Genomic DNA, 19,654 nt, shown 5'->3' on the forward strand with positions numbered 1-19,654 from the left:
TGCTGAACACCAGGGTCATCATATGAGGATAACCCCCAAAGCCAAATTCTCAGCCCCCAGTTCCCATGGTGGCCAGTCCCATGCTCTCCTCTTCCAGATAGTGATGTAACTGCAAATAAAAGGTCCCAACAGAAGGCCTCCCCTGGTGTTTACATGAGGTAGCCAGAGCTTCCCATAATAGAATAGAGCATAATAGTTAACATTCTTTGTGTTCTTAATATATGTCAGGCACCATGTTAGGCTATTTACATGAATTAACTTACTAAATCCTCAGAACAACACCAGAGGGTAGGTACTATTATTATCTCTATTTTGTGAACACTTAGACAAGGTTAAGTAACTTGCCCAAGGTTATGCAACTAATAATTTTCAGAGCCCAGATTTGAACTCTGGAGCCTGTACTCTTAAATAAACCACCATTCTGCCTCTCCTGAGCCAGTCGTTCCTACCTTTTGTGGGTCTCGTGCACTCTAGAGAGTGTAATGAAAGCTCTGGACCCTCTCTCTGGGAAAATGCGGGTAAGCAGAATTTTGCAAAATAATTCAGGACCTCAAGGACTTTCAAGGCCCATCATCTATGAACCTGAATAATACTGAAGGGAGCTGTCCAGGGACCAAAACAGAAGCTGCGCCAGCACCGCAGGACTTCGCCCCTGCAAACACGGGAGGAGAGCTGCGCTGCGTGGTATGACGGGGATGCTCGTTCACGGAGAGTCAGGAAGAGTGAGCTCCTGGGACCGCAATGCCCTGGGAACGCAGCCAGACGCTGAGCCTCCGAAGTCCGGTAGCTGAACCAGATACGCACGGACCACCACCTAGACTGAAATCTTGCATCTCTGCCAGCACCTTGGAGTCACAAGACAGGGGATTCTGAGCGGACGGGATCTCAGAACTCCGGTCCCGGGCGCGGGAGGACCGTGTCGCTGTTCCTGGTGCTGAAACGCCTCAGCCTGCCCGCCCACCCCCCGCCGCGTCCCGGGTACCGCGCCGCAACCTCCTCGAGACCTGTCCAGTGCTGAACCCGGATGCGGCCGGGCCCGCGGGGCTAGACCCGAGCCTGCCGCACCCAGCGGAGCCTGGACCGAGCTCCCGGGAGCGCTGACGCAGAACGCTGGAGGGCGAGAAGCCGGGCATGGACCAGCAGAGAACGGACTCCTACCAGTGGGGAGCTAGCTTCAATGAGCACGTCCTACATAAGGTAAGAATTTCCTGCAGTCCCCTGCCCCCATCCCAACGCTGGGAGAGGGCGCCGTCAATGAGTTCGCTCCACTCCCCTGACTTGGCTTTGGGACTTAAAGAGAAACCAGTCCATATCTGTGAGCCCGGGAGCCCTTTCTGTTCCATCCCGTTTGCTGCTCAAAACAGGTTTGCGTAAACACTGGGGGAGGGGCCGACGCCAGAGGCTCAGATTGTCAGGATCTCTGTTCATTCATTTAAGTCACCTGTGTCCCTTTCTCATTCACTGCTTCCTGCCTCTGATCCATTTGAACTCCTGTGTACCCTGAGCACCCTTGCCCGACCGTGACCCTTCTGGTTGGCTGTTTGTCCTCGCACCCTTGCTTCACAAGCTCCGGTCCTGTCAGGTCTGGGAGTTGTGGTCAAAGACCTGAATTCCTGGCCAACTTGGGTGACATTAGACATAGAAATGATCTACAGCAGAAACTGTTATTTTCAAATTAGACTCTCTCTTGGCTCCAGAAAACTGCCCTCCAGCCACAACTAGCTCTCAGCCCTGTGGAAAGCATTTGCTTATTTCTTTTTTTTTTAATTTTTTAAAATGTTTTATTTATTTTTGAGAGAGAGAGAGAGAGACAGCATGAGCAGGGGAGGGTCAGAGAGACAGGGAAACACAGAATCTGAAGACAGGCTCCAGACCCTGAGCTAGCTGTCAGCACAGAGCCCGACGCGGGACGCGAAGCCATGAACTGTGAGATCATGACCTGAGCTGAACTCAGACGCTTAACTGACTGAGCCACCCAGGCGCCCCAGCATTTGCTTATTTCAAAGCTGTAACTCATCCCTTGTTTCCCTCATTCAAATTTCTTATGCAGCTCAGTCCTCAGTAATGTAGATTTCCTCTTGAAGTGATTGCTGGGGAAAAGGAGCCTCTCTCTAGGCAAGTTTTTTAACCCAACATCCATCACCTTGAAAGAATCAGAGCCTATATTTGCCATAAGAAGTCATCATTGCCTCATCCCTTCCTCTGCCCTCCTCATTAAGCCCTTATATTTCCTACTTTGCTAATACCCTGAAAAGCTGTTGGTCCTGTACTCAGATATTATTTAAATCAAAATATCACTCCATGAATGCGGGGCACCCGGCTGGCTCAGTCAGGAGAGCCTATGACTCTTGATCTAGAGGTCATGAGTTCGAGCTCTACATTGAGTGTAGAGATTATTTAAATAAATAAATAAATTTTAAATAAACAATGAAAATTCCATGAATGCCAGCTCTGAAATAATCTAATCCACTTTTTCCCCCTGTTACACAGTTTATATTTGAGGAAACTAAAGTCCAGAAGGTAGAGTGACTTGTCCAAGAAAACAAGGTAATAAATGGCAGAGCTCTACTAAAAGCCAGGAACTATGACTCCAACTCTAATACCTTTTTCTCCGTACACATGTGGTCCACAGGCCAGCAACACTGGCCTTACTTGGGAGCTTGTTAAAAATGGGAAATCTCAGGCCCCACCCAAGACCTACTATTTGAATTTGTATTTTAAAATGATCCTTAGAAAATAAATATGCACATTAAAGTTCCATATGAATGGGCCTACATCACACTGGCTAATTTTTTTTAATGTTTATTTATTCTTGAGAGAGAAGGACAGAGTGTGAGCAGGGGAGGGACAGAGAGAGAGAGAGGGAGACACAGAATCTGAAGCAGGTCCCAGACTCTGAGCTGTCAGAGCAGAGCCTGATGGCAGGGCTTGAACTCACAAACTGCTAAATCATGACCTGAGCCAAAGTCAGACATTTAACCAACTGAGTCACCCAGGTGCCCCCACACTGGCAATTTCTGACACAAGTGAAGGAAAATCAGCTAAAAGAAGTTCATCTGTAAATTTGAATAGTCCACATAACTTCTCCCTCCAGGTCCTGAACCCCTAAAGGTATAGAGAAAGAGAGAAATTTATAACCACTACCCCAGCCAGGAAGTTTTAAAACAGTTACAGCTTGAAGTAAACTAGAGTAAGATATAATTCTTTGAAGTTGTGAATTTAGCCCCAGGAGAAAGTGCATTCAAGCAAAGGAACATAATTACAAATCAATTACAATAGTATCTTGGTAATTAGATATATGAGTCTCTCCATGTTTAAACCATCTTATAAAGATGTAAATATTCATGTTGGTGCTTTAAGATTTGGAAGTCAAAGTTTTCAAATTATTGATTAGTGTGACTTTTCCCACCTCAATGACCTACATATGAAATATAGGATGTAGCCCACAAGAACTTCACTTCCTTTACCACCAAATTGAGAGAGAGCCTGTTCTGACAACTTCCAATATATTTGAAAACAAGTGTCTACATACTACTGGTGAATGCTTGATTTCTTCAGCTTGATTGGGAGCATCTTGAGAGCAGAAGCTGCACTCAAACCTTCCAGTACCCGACAACGTAGCATGTGTATAGAAAGTTTTCCTTTTCATATAATGCTGATCCTCTCCCCCTAATATGATTTTATTATTATGAATGACTTTTTAATATGATTCACCTAAGAACCTTTATGTAAAGGGGCAGGGAATAAACATATTTGTATTATGCTTAGGTTTGCTATATAATAGAGTCCAAGAAATTCTTGTTGATTCATTAGAACATATCGGCTATAGGAAGCAAGGTTCCCCTCCAACATTAGCTGCCAGAAAGAATCATTTTTAAGATCAAGTTTTTATTGAAGTATAAGGAACACAAGAAAACCTCAAATCATATGTGTACACCCTGATGGATTATAACAAAGTGAGCACCTCTGTGCAACCACTACCAAAATAAACAGAACCTTGCCAGCTTCCCAGGAATCCCACACATACACCCTTCCATATACTCTTCCCTTGCCTCCCCAGAGGTTACCTTTATAGAGGGGAGAATATCATTTAATGTTTTGACAGTACTGCCAGATTTCATGTAGTATAGTTTTTAAAACTTGCTAGAGAAGAGACACTGCTGTATGATGGCTAGAAACCTTGGACTTGGAATCAGACAGACCTTGATATGACTTTGAATGATATCTGTGAGCCTCACTTTTCTTATCTATAAAATGGGAATAATAATACTTGGCTTATTGTCTTTTGAGGGAAGGTGTTAAATATAATGTAAATATGTAGATGTAAATATGTATTTCTCTGGCATATAGGAAGCATTTAATAAATTGTGGTTGTCTTTAGGGCATGTATCTTGAGCTCCAGACCAACTTCAATAGGTGTCACAGGGCGTGTCACCTAAAATAATGAATCTTTGTGAGAAAAGCAGCAGTTCTATAAACAGAAACACATACACACACACACATACACACATTCTTCATAGGCACAATCCCATGGGACTAAACTCACACACCCACCTTACTCACTCATTAAGACTTCCATGTGAACATCCCAACCCTGATTTTCTAAGATTAATATTTCCTTTCCTTTCTCTGGGAGGTGAAAAATGGGACACAATAAAATCTCTCATTAAAATTCACTTATATGGAAAACATAGGCCAAATATCATCAGCCTTGGATGGTACTTGCACTTTAGCTAGTCCCAAGAGTTAGAGGGTGGCCCAGATGAGCCTGAGTAACTCTTAGACTATTCCTGGAGTGTGGGCTGGAAGCTGGGAACTGCTTGGAAACATTGAGTTTGTCCATCACATGTTTGGAGTTTTTAAATAGAGTTGCCATTGTTCTCACAAATCTGAATATTTGATGCAACTAAATAATTTAAAACATGTGAACAACCTTGCTTTTCTTTCACTGAGAAACCAAGCCCTCTCTTGCTACCAGTATAGTCTTGAGAGCCAGCAAGGGCAATGATGAGGCTTAGAAGCTTAGCAGCAGCCCACAGATTGAATTCTTGCTGGGCCCGGGCCTGACCATGAAAACTAGGAAGATGAAGCACAGAGCTTTGCCCCAGATGCTAGTGAATCAAGACAAAGAGACTTACTTCCTAATTCACCACCGCCAGCACTCTGATGCACACCCACATGTAATCTTGTTCCAGGAGGAGCAAACAAGTCACTGTCCTCTGTACCATCTCAGAAAGACCATTGACCCAGGGGTAGAAAGATGTGGAATGTTCATCCATTCATTCAGGGCTTAGTTTTTGTTGGAAGAAAAAAAAGGTGGAATTATCAGGGAGATAAGGACAAAAGGTCTCTGTCCTACAAGGGATTCCCATGACCTTTGACTCTGCTCTAATGCTTCTTTTAGCTGAATGAGAAAGCCAAGAGGTCATGTCCAGTACCCCCTCCTCACTTGCACTTTTCCTTCATCTTCCTTGTCTACTGTTCATCCTGTAATTTCCACACCCTTTATCTTTATCCTTCTTTTTTTTTTCAAGTAAACAATGTTAATGGAACACAAATTTGTGGTAAAAGAATCCAATTCCACAGGAAAACCTATACCCATAAGTGAGGAGATTTCACTTTCAAAATGAGTCCACTGTACCTCAGTAGGGTAGTGTTGATAGTGGTGGGGGTGGGGGGAGTCTTTAAAGAAAAAAATATGTAAAACCAAAGCCAGAGTGCTAGCTCCAATGCTGCCAGATTTCCATCCTCAGCTCAGGAACAAATAAAAAAGCCAGGAAAAGTTAGCTCTTCCCTGTTAGAATTCTGTTTCCATTTGCTTGTTTTCCTCTCTTGCTTGCTCTGGCAGCTTTCAGATAAATAAATGAAGTGTGTGTTACATCACTGAGGATCTCTGGCCGGTCTGGGACTCCTTTGATTTGTCTGTCCTGCCCAGATCCCAGAGCAGGCAGCTGGCTTGGGGAGTGGTGCTGGCTGGTTTTCTTGGACAATCTTAGCAGGAAATGATGGTGACTCAGTCCAATATCTCAAAGCCATTTTCCAAACTCTTCAGGCCTCCCTCCCTCCCCAAGTCCTCCTCCCTCTAATTTGGGCTTCCTGGTGTCTTTTAAATGAGAAAATATCTGAGACTCACTAGTATTGGTCCACTAACACTTTTTCTTAGAAGCTGTTCTGGGGAGTGGCTTTGACTTCCTTCATTTTGTGGGCAGGAAATCCAGCTTTGCTGGAAGTAAACAGACAAAGGTGAGCACCAGGCTGGGGAACTGTTAAACAGGAAATTCGAAGTGGTTCTAAACAAATCCCAGTGTGCTCCTTGCTTCTGGCCTCCCGTTCTCAGGCAAGAGAAGAAGTCCCTGGAGATGGCAAGTGAGAATGGAGCTCACAGCTCCTTTGCCAACTTGCAGAGCACTCACGCAATGTTTTTCTCCCTGGGAGAAGGGAACAGCCCTAGACCATCCTCCCACTGACCAACCAGATGAGGTTTTCTGGGGCCAAGTGAAAAAGCCCCAATCCAGCAGCAAACAACAGATCTGGAAATCTTAACCCTTAACTAACTGTACCAGTCAAAACCTCCTCAGACCTCATCCTGCTCCTCAAGGCAGCAAGGTCCTATGAAAATAATTGTTAGGAGCTCCTGGGTGGCTCAGTTGGTTAAGCATCTGACTTTGGCTCAGGTCATGATCTCACCATTTGTGAGTTTGAGCCCTGAGTCTGGAGCCTGCTTCAGATTCTGTGTCTCCTTCTCTCTCTCTCTGCCCCTCCCCCACTCATGCTCTGTCTCTGTCTCCCAAAAATGAATAAATGTTAAAAAAATTTTTTTTAAGAAAATAATTGTTAAAACAGGCAGAGTTCAAGTATCCCCTAGCAGTTGATTCCAATTTCACTGACCTTGATGCCAAAGTCTGCTCCCTTTCTTCTTATTTGTATTTCTGCTTATTAGCAGACAGTTTTGATCCATCCACACGAGGGTGTTATTGAATACTTTGTGTTTCTGCCAATAGTATACTTTTTTAAATGTTTATTTATTTTTGAAAGAGAGAGAGGGAGGTGAGCAGAAAGAGAGGGAGACACAGAATCCAAAGAAGGCTTCAGGCTCTGAACTGTCACCACAGAGCCTGACGCAGGGGTTCATGCCCCAAGTAGAAGTCAGATGCTCAACCGACAGCCACCCAGGCACCCCTGCAAATGGCATACCCTTAAGGGTCTTGAACCATGGCTGGTCCTCTGCCCCTGGCTGCCATCAATACGCGCGCGCACGCGCGCACACACACACACACACACACACACCCTTTCACAAGGTATAGGCAAGGCCAGTGATACAGTGTTCTTGGTCTCTATCTCTCCTTCTCTTTTGTTGTTAAGGACCTTTTAAAGGCAAAGCAAACCTTTCCCTTCCCCTTCATTCTCCTCCCCCTCTCCTCCCTTACTATTTGAATTTTGCATCCACACCACTCCCAGAAAGTCTGCTTGCTAAGATGCAGATCTGCCATGTATCAGAGCAACCTCCAGGGGACTGTGAGACACTGCTAGCACCCTGCTTCCTCCTGCCCCTCCCAACTTCACATTGAGAAGCCCTCAACCTTCAGAACAAATGGTATTGCTGATAAAGACCCAGCCCAGATGAGGCAGAGCCCCCCTCCAGCCCCTTAGGAGCCTCCTCCCTCTGTGGGGGACAGTCTTCCCTGAGATTCTTCTTTCTTCTCCTGCTCCCTTTCTCAGGTGTCATTAGGTTGTGAACTGAGAAGTATAAAATCATCTCTGCCCTATAATCTGGAGGGACCCAGTGAGACTAATAATTGTTACTAATAAATGATAAAAATTAGCACATGGTTCACCTGTGGAGCATTTTGTAGTTTATAAAATACTTTAACATATGCTATGACACTTAATACTTACCGCATGATTTTTTCCAGTAGATGTTATTATTAATTCCGTATTATAAATAGGGGAATGGAGGCCAAATGGAAAAAAAAATAAAGTTACTGCTGAAGGTCATAGTAGGCAGTTATTGTGGAAATTTAAATAATAACAGCAGACCCTTTATAAAGCAACGTGCCTGACACTGTTCTAAACACTTTACATCAGGAGCACCTGAGTGGCTCAGTCAGTTAAGTGGCCAGCTTCGGCTCAGGTCATGATCTTGCAGTTTGTGAGTTCGAGTGCCGCGTCGGGCTCTGTGCTGACAGCTCAGAGTCTGGAGCCTGCTTCAGATTCTGTGTCTCCCTCTCTCTCTGCCCTTTCCCTGCTCACACTCTGTCTCTCTCTCTCAAAAAATAAATGAACATAGAAAATTTTTAAAAAAATAAACACTTTACATCATTCAATCCTACAGCAACCTCATTTTAATCTCATTTTAAAGATGAATAAAAAGTGGGGTGCCTGGTTGGCTCAGTCAGTTGAGCGTCTGACTTCAGCTCAGGTCATGATCTCATGGTTCATGGGCTCAAGTCCTACATCAGTCTCGGTGCTGACAGCTCAGTTCCTACTTCGGATTCTGTGTCTCCCTCTCTCTGTGCCCTTCCCCCACTTGCACTCTGTGTGTGTATGTGTCTCCCTCTCTCAAAAAGTAAATAAACATTAAATAAATAAATAAATAATAAATATGAATAAACAAGGCAAAGAGACATAAAGAAACTTACCTGAGGTCACCCAGCTAACAAGTGGCAGAGCTCAGATTCAAACCTCAGACAGCTGGAGATACAATGATGGGACAGGGTCAGGAGAGGGCAAAGAGCTTTGCCAAGGCGGGGGCAGGTCACAGATTGTAATCATTTAGGGTATTGATAGCAGTTCAGTGTGCAGCCCCCAGCTCTGTAGGATCAGAGCCCACTTTTGCTCACTCACTCAAGAGTGGATCCATCTCTCCAGGCAGACTTGTGTTACTCAAACTCACAAGACTGATGTATTGCTCTAGATGCCAAACCACATTATCATCAGAGGATTGTTTGCTAAGCATGAAATCCAGAAAAAAAGGAGACTTGGAAGATTCAGATGTTTAATGGAATCAGGCTGATATGGTTTGATGGCTGGTTATGCTATGAGCACAGCCTGGATGTGCAACCCCTATGTGACCCCTTCTTCCTGAGTCTTTTCTACCTTGACCCCTGCCTCCCAGGCTGCATTTATCCCTAGTGTGGGGGAAAGGGGCATGCTGTTGTCTCGGATCTCATTCCCTGCACTCCTTTAGGAACTACTTGCCTTTGAACTTGAGAATGCCCAGGAATCGACCTGATTGGGGGCAAAAGGGTAGTGATGCTCCCTCTTCCAGAGCCTCCATCAGATACACCAACAGCTGTCATCTTATATCTTTGCCTCCATCTTCCTTGGTGTCCTTGTCAGGACCTTAGGGATTTGGGCTTCAAGGGAGGGAACCATGAAACAAGAAAAAGGTGTTTGGGGTCACTTCTCTATTGCCTACCACTGCCGCATCCCACATGCCCCCCTTGAAACCGGATGTCACTGGTTGAGAATCTTGAGAATTAATTCAAGAAACTTCTGCTGGGTATCATGTGTTACTGAGCACCCAGGAACAGGGCCCGCGCTTCACCCCCAAGGAACTGAGTGTGGCAGACAGGGCGGACCAATGGGCTGGCACAGAGATGACTCAGGTCACATCTGACCTTAGCCCAATATGACACATGGACTTCAGTGTCTATGAAGACTTCTTAAAGGTCATGGACTTCCTTGTCTCACATGGTGGGAAGTGGATCCTTGGAGACTGGGTCAAATGCTTACAGCTCTCTCAGGCTACCAAGTTCTGAGTCCCGGCTCAGGGGCAGATCTGGAGGGCTGCATATTTCACAGTTCCAGGAGGGGTCCCAGTGCTGAAGGTCAGAATGGCCCTGGGCCCCAAAGACAGGAATTCCTTTCAGTCCATGTCCAAGACAGGGAGGGATTCCCCAGCACACTTCTGAGAAGTGCTTGGAGTAAAGATCCATGGCCCAAGTTTGGCAGGGTCGGATGAGTAGAAGCAGAGCTGGCATCCCCTCCGTGAATATCGCCAAACACCTGAGCCAATAAACATCCAGTCAAACTCAAAAATGCCAGGGCCCTGACCCCTGGGGATGACAGGTTGGCCCATGAAGAGAGACTTAGGAAAGACAGAGGCAAAGGGTCAGGTAAGCTCTGTAATCATGCCTTCAGAGACCCTCACTCCCCCATACCTGAGGAGCCAAGTCTCTTCCAGACATCATAGTGTAGCACCACAAACACAAAGAAGGCCACATAGAGAAGTCCCTGACCACCACCTGCCTTTCTGGCCCACCCCCTGCCCTGTCCATCCCCTGCTCTCTACATCCCCTGCCCTGCCCATCCTCTGACCTGCCCACCTGCCCTGTCCACCCTTGCCCTGTCCACTCCCCCTCCTGTTCACCACCTGCCTGCTCACTGATTTGCTTAGAGCAGGAGGCAGCTCATTAGCTAAAGAGTAGAACAGGGCTTGGGAGATAAAACAAAAAACAAACAAACAAACAAAAAAAAAAAAAACACCTAGGTTTTGTCCTGACTATGCCACTCACCAATTGTACTTCCTTGGTCATTCCACCCAAACTGCCTTTTACGGTTTGCAAAACACCTGCATGTAAGTTATTTCATTTGATTTCCATAGCCCTGAGCATAAGCTGCCCAAGTTTCATTGTTGCCTATAAAAGGAGAACTGTTGTGGTCAGGATCCTTTTCATGGCCAGCAACAGAACCCAAGGCAAACCATCTTGAAAAGAAAAGAAAATTCATTAGTTCCTGTAACTGAGAAGGCTGGGGATGCTACTCAGTTGGATCAAACAAGGGTATCTGTCCCTATCAACATTCTTCCCTCTAACTTGGCTTTATTCACAGGTAGGCTTCTCCTTGTGGGGTCACATGACTGCCAGCAGGTGCAGGTTACATCCTCACAACTACTAGTTTCCACTGAAGTCCTAGATCTAATGCTCATTGGACTAAAATGGGTCACGTGTCCACCTCTGGAGGAGGAATCGGTCCTATCCAAGGTCTATTGACCATGAGTGGAAGAGAGTGGTCTCCAAGGAAAATGAAGGTGTGTTAGCTATAGACTAGTCATGTAAAAACAACAGAGGACTCCATGGTAATCTCTGGGAAGGTTGGGTCCCAGTATTTTTAAATCTTTAATGAGAAGTGACTGAAAAAGAACTGAGCTGAACTTGTCACTTTCCCCCTGAAACTGGGCTGTGTCGCACACATGGTGTCCTTTAAGACTGGATACCCAGACTTAGGTTATTAACAATCAAACTTGAGTAATGAACTGATGTCACCCTATAAAGCAATTGATTTATTGGGGCTGTGGAGCCAGACCTCACCCTATGAATGGGTGTAAGCTGCCCTATAGAGGAAATGGATGACCCAACTTACAACTACCCCAGAAGAAGGTTGATGCAGGGACAGTGGATGAGGACAGAGGAGGCAAGGCTCAGGTTAGAATGAGGGGAAGTTCTTATTCCTGGTTTTGGGGCCAGGGTAATTTGTTGTGAAGATACCTGAATTATTCCAGTGAGCCTAAGGCATAAGCAGTCTATGGCCACATGAAAGCAGATGAGAAGTGAGATGGAAACCTCTCGAACAAGGCCAGCTTTGTGGGTGTGCCAGCTGGGAAGTCACTCAGGGCTCCACATTTGGAAGGGCACTGTGATTAGTTTAATACCCTGCTGTCACTATCTTGAGATAATCTCAATATTTTTGTACAAGGAGTCCCATATTTTCATTTTGTTCTGTATCCCAAATTATGTAACTACTGCTGCTGTCAAGTAAGAACCCTTGGAGGGTCCGAACCCTAGTCTGTGCAATGATACTGAGCTATTGTCTTGGGTGCATCCCCTTCTTTTGGTCTCACTCTATGCCTGGTTTCTGATGATCCATGAGGAGCCAAAGAAAGGTTACCTCATGGTCTCGGCAGAATGGCAAAGGGGTGATCAGTACTTCCCCAAGAGCTGTCACTGTGTCACCAGTGACATTCACTAGCAAGGAAGGGTGGTGATCAGCAGGGCAATCTGCAAGGGCCATGGGCAGCAAGAAGAATGGCGTGGAAGACAGATCAGAAAACCCAAAAGTGGACAGTCAAGGCCTCAGCCTTGGGGTAGGTGGCTTCCCCACATCGGGCCGGAGAAGAAGTAAGTGAGACTTGTGTTTGTGACTTGAGCACAGTGTTGGACAGTCAACTTCTATTGGTGGCTATTAGTTAATAATGAGAGCCATTATTATTAATACATGTCTAATTACAAAGTCTGTGAAACACAGAACAAAGAAGAAATTATCTGTGATGTCACTGTTTCAAAACATGTACCTTAAATTAAAATGAAATTGCTCTCTAAAATATGTATATATACAATTGACCTTTGAACAATACGGGTTTGAACTACACAGGTCCTCTTACATGCAGATTTTTTTCAATAAATACCATCCAGTCCAGTATGGTATTTCTCTTCCTTATGATTTTCTTTTTAAACTTTTTTTTTAGTGTTTATTCATTTTTGAGAGACAGAACATGAGTGGGGAAGGGGCAGAAAGAGAGGGAGACACAGAATCTGAAGCAGGCTCCAGGCCCTGAGCTGTCAGCACAGAGTCCAACACATTGCTTGAACTCATGAACCATGAGATGATGACCGGAGCCAAAGTCAGACACTTAACCAACTAAGCCACCAAGGCACACCTCTTCCTAGTGATTTTCCTAATAACATTATCTTTTCTCTGACTTATTTATTGAAAGAACATAGTATGTAATATATATAACATACAAAATATGTGTTAATCAACTGTGCTATCAGTAAGACTTCCAGTCAACAGTAGACTAAGTAGTTAAGTTTTAGGAGAGTCAAAAGTTATATGTAGATTTTTGATTACATCTCCTCCTGCCATTGCTCAGGATGGACTGCATATATTTATATCCATCTCACAGCATTTTGTCATCCATATTTCACCCTCATTATTTTTAATGAGTACATAGTATTCCATGATATGAACACATAAAAATCTGTTGTTAATTCTGAAATGTTGAAGCTTATCAAAAGGTACAGAGAATAGCGTAGCTAAAAGGAAATGCCCATGTATCATCATTCATATTCACTAGATGCTAACATTTGAGGGGCATCTGGGTGACTCAGTTGGTTAAGCACCTACTCTTGATTTCCGCTCAAGTCATGATCTTGTGTTTCATGAGATTGAGTCCCATGCTGGGCTCTGCACTGACAGCATGGAGCCTGCTTGAGATTCTCTCTCTCTCTCTCTCTCTCCTTCCCCACTCATGTTCTCTATCTCAAAATAAATAAACAAACATTTCAATAAATAAATGCTAACATTTTACTTTAAGAAAGCCTTGAAGGAGCCTTCTGTGGGTCACGTGGGTGCTAGCTAGCTCCAAGAGACCTCTCAGAGATAGCTAGGATCTGCTACAGGGATATCAGTGGGGACCCAGGGTCCTATACTGGGAACCAGAAGGTTACTCTGGTTATTTTGAAATCACAAGACATAGGGTGTGCACTTCGTTTAAACTGCCGAAGACTCATTGGACCCTGGGAGACATTTCACGATTGTCCAAGGCCACTCAGCAAGTAAGTAAAAGACAAAACCCCACCCCCAGGGTGTCTAACCCCAGACCCTGAACTCTTCCCCATTAACATGTTGATATGGCCCTCCCTGGACCCTCAGGATTCTCAGGGAAAGGAAGGCTTGAACTGGATGCTGTCCCTTCTGATGCTGACTTCCTGCCATCCTACTGCAGCCCTGGTGACAATTTCAGCCTGGCCCAGGACAAACACTAAAACAGAGTCAATGGCAGTAGGGGACATTCATTCGCAATGCAGATTCAAGCCTCTGCCTCCAGACCTGCCCAGATGCCATTGGAAAGTAGGCTTACTGCAGTGAGTCACCATTAATTGGGTCTCAAGGGCAGAAGAGCCAAGCAACTTTACCTCCTGGGGATTTGCCTCCACCAAACCCAACTGCAAGGTAGCAACCACAGGAAAGCAAGCCTTGACTTGCTGACACCAACACTGCTCCGGGGAAGACTTTCCTTCACTTTACCTCCAATTTCTCCCTCTTCTGTTCTCAGGTCTCATTATGCTTTAATATAAAACACTTTACTTCTCCATCGCTTCCGTTTTCACTTGCCAGGAGTTTGTGGGAGATCACAAGGCTCTGGGGTCTAGTCTTTCTGCTTTTTTGGCTCATTATTAATCTTGCAAAGGCTATGTGAAATTTTGAAATGAAGTCATCGTCTGAACTTTTGCAACAATTTCCAACGACCAGAGGGCTGGCACTGGGCACTATGGCTGAGACCAGGGGCTAAGACCTTTTGCTCCTTTGTCACAGAAATTCTCACCATCCTTGACAGAGGGCAGCGTCCTGGATGGGAATGCCAGAAGGAAATTCTATGTGGCTGCCCTCAGAAAAGAGAACCAATTGACAGATTCTTAAATAACACAAAGGCACAATTGGGCATTGGTTTTATTGGAAGAGAAAAATAATGTTAAAATAAGAAGGGTGGCATTGATTTGTCAGTTTAGTACAGAATACTACATAATTCAGACCAGCTTACCCGACCGCCTTGCTAATTAACATGAAGGCAAAAGAGTGGGTCAAGGGCTGTGTGGGACCCCTATGCTACCTAATGCTTAGGACTAAGGTAAGGTATGCTTCCTTTCCTCCTTGGAAGAAAAAGAAGAAGGCAAATAATGAGCTACTATTTCTTCAGTGGGGGGAGGAGAGGGCAGGCACATGGGTCTTTGTTTCATTATCCTTTATAACACATACACACATTATATAGATGCATCGAATACTTTATAACTTAAAATGAAGCAATAAGGTAATAAAAGTATTGAGGACGTTTAGGTTTGTATCATGGAAGACAGGAAGGTGATGGGGAAGGATGTAGGAGAAACCTCCCAGGATGGAATTTTTATTCTGGAGCCTGTAGTAAACACCTCCTCTCTGCTGAAATAGATTTTCTATGACACAAAGGTTTAGAGTGTCTCTTCTCTATTTGTGACCCTTAGGAACAAAGTCTTAATCCCTTCCATAATTCTGAACCTATCCTCAGTGATTCCTCCAGCAGAACCAAGTCAATCACCCTTTCTTGTTGCAAGAACCACACACCTTCAAGACAGGGCCATGTGAGTTTGTGGTCACAGTGAGTGGGCTACTTGGGGAGAGGGGTCGTGCTGAGTAGGGGGAGTCTGACTGAGTCAAGGGGCCCTCTTCCCAACTGATACAGGGCCATGGGACCCTCATAAACAACAAATTTAGTCAACATCCAGACGACTGGGATTACTAGGAGCTTTGGGGGAACCCTAGGCCACACCTCCTTGAATGTAGCAGAGAGAGTTCATGTCCAGAGAACAGTGTGAATGAGATCAGTGGCTGCCAGTCCTTAGTCCACATGTGAGTACTACCCTGGACAAAGTACCAGTCAGTTTGTAGGCAATCACACACACATAGCCTAAACCATATTGGCAGAAAGCTATCAGTTGTCCTTTCTTGGGAAACCTGCCTACTATTCTGGCTTGGGGGTGCTCAAATGTTCTTTCTTTTATGAAATTAAAGTCATAACAGATAGTTTAGTAGAAACTTTCTTCACCAAACTCTCTTAACCAATGAACTAGATTAGTCAAAACCTTTCAGTCTCTTGGTCAACCATACACATTAGTTATAATTATTTCAGCTAGTTAATCCATTTATAAACTAATCAATTAAAGTGTAAACATAAAAGATACTGACCAGTGAAATGAGTATGAGCGGGAAAAAACACGGCTGTTTCTACAAAAACTAGATTGAATGTTTTGGAAAGACTCAATAAAAGCATGTCAGTAAAAAAAAAAAAAAATGCTATCAAAAAAATGCCACCAAATTAAGAATGAGTGACAGAATTATAAAATATTGGGAGGAAAAATATAAAAACGAAGAAAGGTTTCACAGTCCGATTGCTTCATAAGTGTCTGGAATGTCTTGCCCCCTGTCAGAGAAACTGGAATAAGGGTTCCAGGAAAATACAATGTGGGCAGAAACACACTGTACAGAAACAGCAAAGAACCCTTCTTTCAGGAGACCCATAAGTAAACAAAGAAAAGGCTTAGGTTTACATCAGAACACTAGCAAATTACTACACATTTAGATATCTAGAGTAGAAAAAAAGTCCCTTAAAGAAACCATATATTTCTTTTACAATTCTCTGTCTTAACCAACAGTTTCAATGATCCAACCAATTATCAATTCCATTTACATTGGAAAAGACTGTACCTACTCAGTAAATAAAAGGCTGACCCAATAACAGTCCCTCCCAATCTGAAAAAATTATTGGTACATGGTACTAACAGATTCCAGCAGTCTGGCCTTTCCAAGGCTAAGTGGCTATGAATTCTACTTTCAAGGTGTCAAGCAAAGGTAGGTTTCAGCCTCACTTCAATCCAACACTTATCCTAATAATGTATTTGGTGGGGGGTTGTTTTTTAATATTTATTTATTTTTGAGAGAGAGAAAGAGCATGAGCATGGGAGGGACAGAGAGAGGAAGACACAGAATCCAAAGCAGGCTCCAGGCTCCGAGCTGTCAGCACAGAGCCCGACGTGGGGCTCAAACCCATGAACCATGAGATCATAACTTGAGCCAAAGTCACATGCTTAACCACAGAGCCTCCCACACACACCCCAATCATGTACTTTGAAAGTTATCAGCAGAGTAGATTTTTCCTCCTCAGTCGACTCTCAAAAAGGCTGCATCTTCTGAAAGTCAGTAACATGCATACAGTTCTCAAAAGAAGACTGTCCAAACCCTATAATTTGTAGAATCTTTAAACATTAATACTTTAAAAACCAAAAGAGAGAAACCCCAGCAACTTTAGAACAGGCTATAAATAATTAGGCATTCGGTCAAAGCTGAGTGGTTAAATATCTTGGAATTTGTCTTAACAGAATGTGCTTTCCTGGAAACCATACAGCAAAAATGGCAAATGTCATTCTCACTCAAACCAGAGGAACTATATCTGAACTTCCTCACTCTTACCGTAAAGGCGCTAGTCAAACACCCAAAATCTGCCTTAGCAAAATCTTTAAGGAGCAGCCGGATATGACTGAGACAACACCAAGATACCAGTCTATAAACATTATGAAAGTTTCCTTTCAAACCTCTTGCATGTGTTTGCCTCCCCTTTCCCCCACCCCAAGTACTTCCCCCAAACGTCAGTTCAAGCTTGAACAAATTGGGCTGCAGGCAGGGCAGATCCCTGCAGTCATGACCCAAAGCCCAAGAACCCAAATGTTTCCCATGAGGACCACCAGTCAGCTGCAGAATGTAGACTGGACAGGACGGCTTTGACAGATGTCATGAGCTAGCCAACCCCATCTCTCAGGACATGAGAAGGTCCCTTTTCAGACAGCCACCAACCCAGGTGACTGGAATTTCAGATAAAAACATTATCTCCAGGGGCGCCTGGGTGGCTCAGTCAGTTAAGTGTCCGACTCCGGCTCAGGTCATGATCTCACGGTTCGTGGGTTCGAGCCCCGCGTCGGGCTCTGTGCTGACAACTCAGAGCCTGGAGCCTGTTTCAGATTCTGTATCTCCCTCTCTCTCTGACCCTCTCCTTTTCATGCTCTCTCTCTCTCTCTCTCTCTCTCTGAGAAATAAATAAAAAACATTAAAAAATATTTTTTTAAAAACATTATCTCCAGCAATATATCCAACAGACACCTTTTCGGAAGCTTGAATAAGGCAATTAAAAGTGATCAAAGTGGATCTGTCTTTCTAAGTGGATTTACCTTTCCTCAGTTCAGCTAGGCTGCCAGAACTTTCCATCTTCAGCCCATATCTACCACCGAGATAAAGGCAGAAGGAACCAGACTCCTCCAGCCAAAACAAATTGAGCTGAATTCTAACCTTCCCTGCGTTTCTAGATTTGTGTCAGAAGTGTGAGCTCACTAACTGGTGTCTGTGATATATTACCAGAAAAGATAAATGCCTCACTATCCAGAATAAGAATGTACTTATAAGTTCTGTTGGGTGCTGACTACTTAAAAACTCAGCAATAAAACCATGTTATACACAATTGCTAAAATGCTAAAATGGCACAGTGATATACTGGCCCAAGGCTCTCTGTTATTCTTATACTTTGACTCACTCTGTATTTGCTCTGCTTTGAACTCTTTCACTCTGGAGCCACTTCTTGCTCTGTAAATCTCAAAATACGCTGGGTCAGAGGCGCCTGGGTGGCTTAGTTGGTTAAGCGTTTAACTTCGGCTTAGGTCATGATCTCATGGATCATGAGTTTAAGCCCCGCGTTGGATTCTGTGCTGACAGCTCAGAGCCTGGAGTCTGCTTCGGATTCTGTCTCCCTCTCTCTCTCTGCCCCTCTCCCACTTGCACTGTTTCTAAATAAATAAATAAATAAAGACATTAAAATAGACTGGGTCAAAAACAGTCTCACTGACCCAATGAGCTTCAATGACATGCTCAGTAATATTTAAGTTTGCTCAGCCTCTGCAAATTTCCCCAGGATGGTTCAGCTGTTGAGGTTCTAAGGAATCCAATCATCTTTCAGGGAGTGGGAACTGGAGCAGAGAGCCACACATGCTGGTATGGGCATCCACCAAGTCCACTTCCCCCTCACCATCTGGGGCATCCGTGGTTGTGGGAAGTCAGGCAAACCCAGGTCATATTAATAGTGGCCCCTAAACACTTCTATGGCCCCTGTACCTTTTGGGGCACCTTCCTGTAGCCCCAGGCATAGCTCATCATTTCTTCCCAAGCCGTGACTCCTTTCTCTGGACTTTACCCTAGCCTCCAACAAAAGAGACCTAAGTGAAGTAATAGACCTTTGTCCTCCAATCAGGAGGAATCATGGGGGATCCTCTTTCCCCTCACTTCAGGAGGATGAAAGAAATCTCTCCACTTCATGCTTCAGGGAGTTTCATTCTGAAATTCCTTGAGTTGCCCAGGGGGTCCAGCACCCCCTTCCTAGAATGACAGATACATGTGTCCCTGCCCCTGAAAGCTTGCCCTATGTTCCCATGTCTAGATCACCACATTATTTATTCATTTAAGGCAACACAGAAACATTCAAGAGCCCACCGTGTACGAGACCCGAAAACTATGCACAGGGGATACAGCAGTGGATGAGACAAAATTCTCACCTACAAGCAGCCTACAGCCTAGCCGAGAGGGAGAAACAATAAACCCAAATGCCGATAATGAAGGAGGTAAAACAGGGCAACAGAGAGAAATTGAAGGTGGTGGCAGGGATAGTGGCCTTTAGGATAGTCAGAGAAGGTTGCTCTGGTGAGGGGACAATGTGAGCTAAGATGTGATGGTACAATGAAGCTAACTAGTCTGGGGAGCCTTGGTAGCTCAGTCGTTTAAGCACCCGACTCATGATTTCAGCTCAAGTCATGATCTCATGGTTCGTGGGATCAAGACCCAGCACAGAGCCTGGTTGGGATTCTCTCTCTCCATCTCACTCTCTCTCTACCCTTCCCCCCACCCACCCACCGCCTGTGCATTTTTGGGTGCTCTCTCTCTCTCTCTCTCTTTCTCTCTCTCTCAAAATAAACATTTTAAAAAAAGAAAGAAGAAGCTAACTAGTCACACATCTGTGGGAAGAACTTTCCAGAAAGGAGATACAGCAAGTGTCAATGCCCTGAGAAAAGAGCGAGCTTCATTTTGT

At 44.5% G+C, this 19,654-nt stretch overlaps 1 protein-coding gene across 1 annotated transcript in view; it reads left to right on the forward strand.

Moving 5' to 3' along the window:
- Positions 1–795: 795 nt before the first annotated feature.
- RAB37 (RAB37, member RAS oncogene family) overlaps positions 796–19,654 on the forward strand; it is a 58,038-nt gene continuing 39,179 nt past the window's right edge. Inside the window, exon 1 of the mRNA XM_077754181.1 lies at positions 796–1,197. Coding sequence (XP_077610307.1) covers positions 1,132–1,197 — 66 coding nt within the window. The 5' untranslated portion in view covers positions 796–1,131. The remainder of the gene's footprint in view (positions 1,198–19,654) is intronic.

Source organism: Crocuta crocuta, unplaced genomic scaffold (genome assembly GCF_008692635.1).
Source record: "Crocuta crocuta isolate KB4526 unplaced genomic scaffold, BGI_CrCroc_1.0 scaffold50, whole genome shotgun sequence".
In the NCBI taxonomy this organism is placed as follows: domain Eukaryota; kingdom Metazoa; phylum Chordata; class Mammalia; order Carnivora; family Hyaenidae; genus Crocuta; species Crocuta crocuta.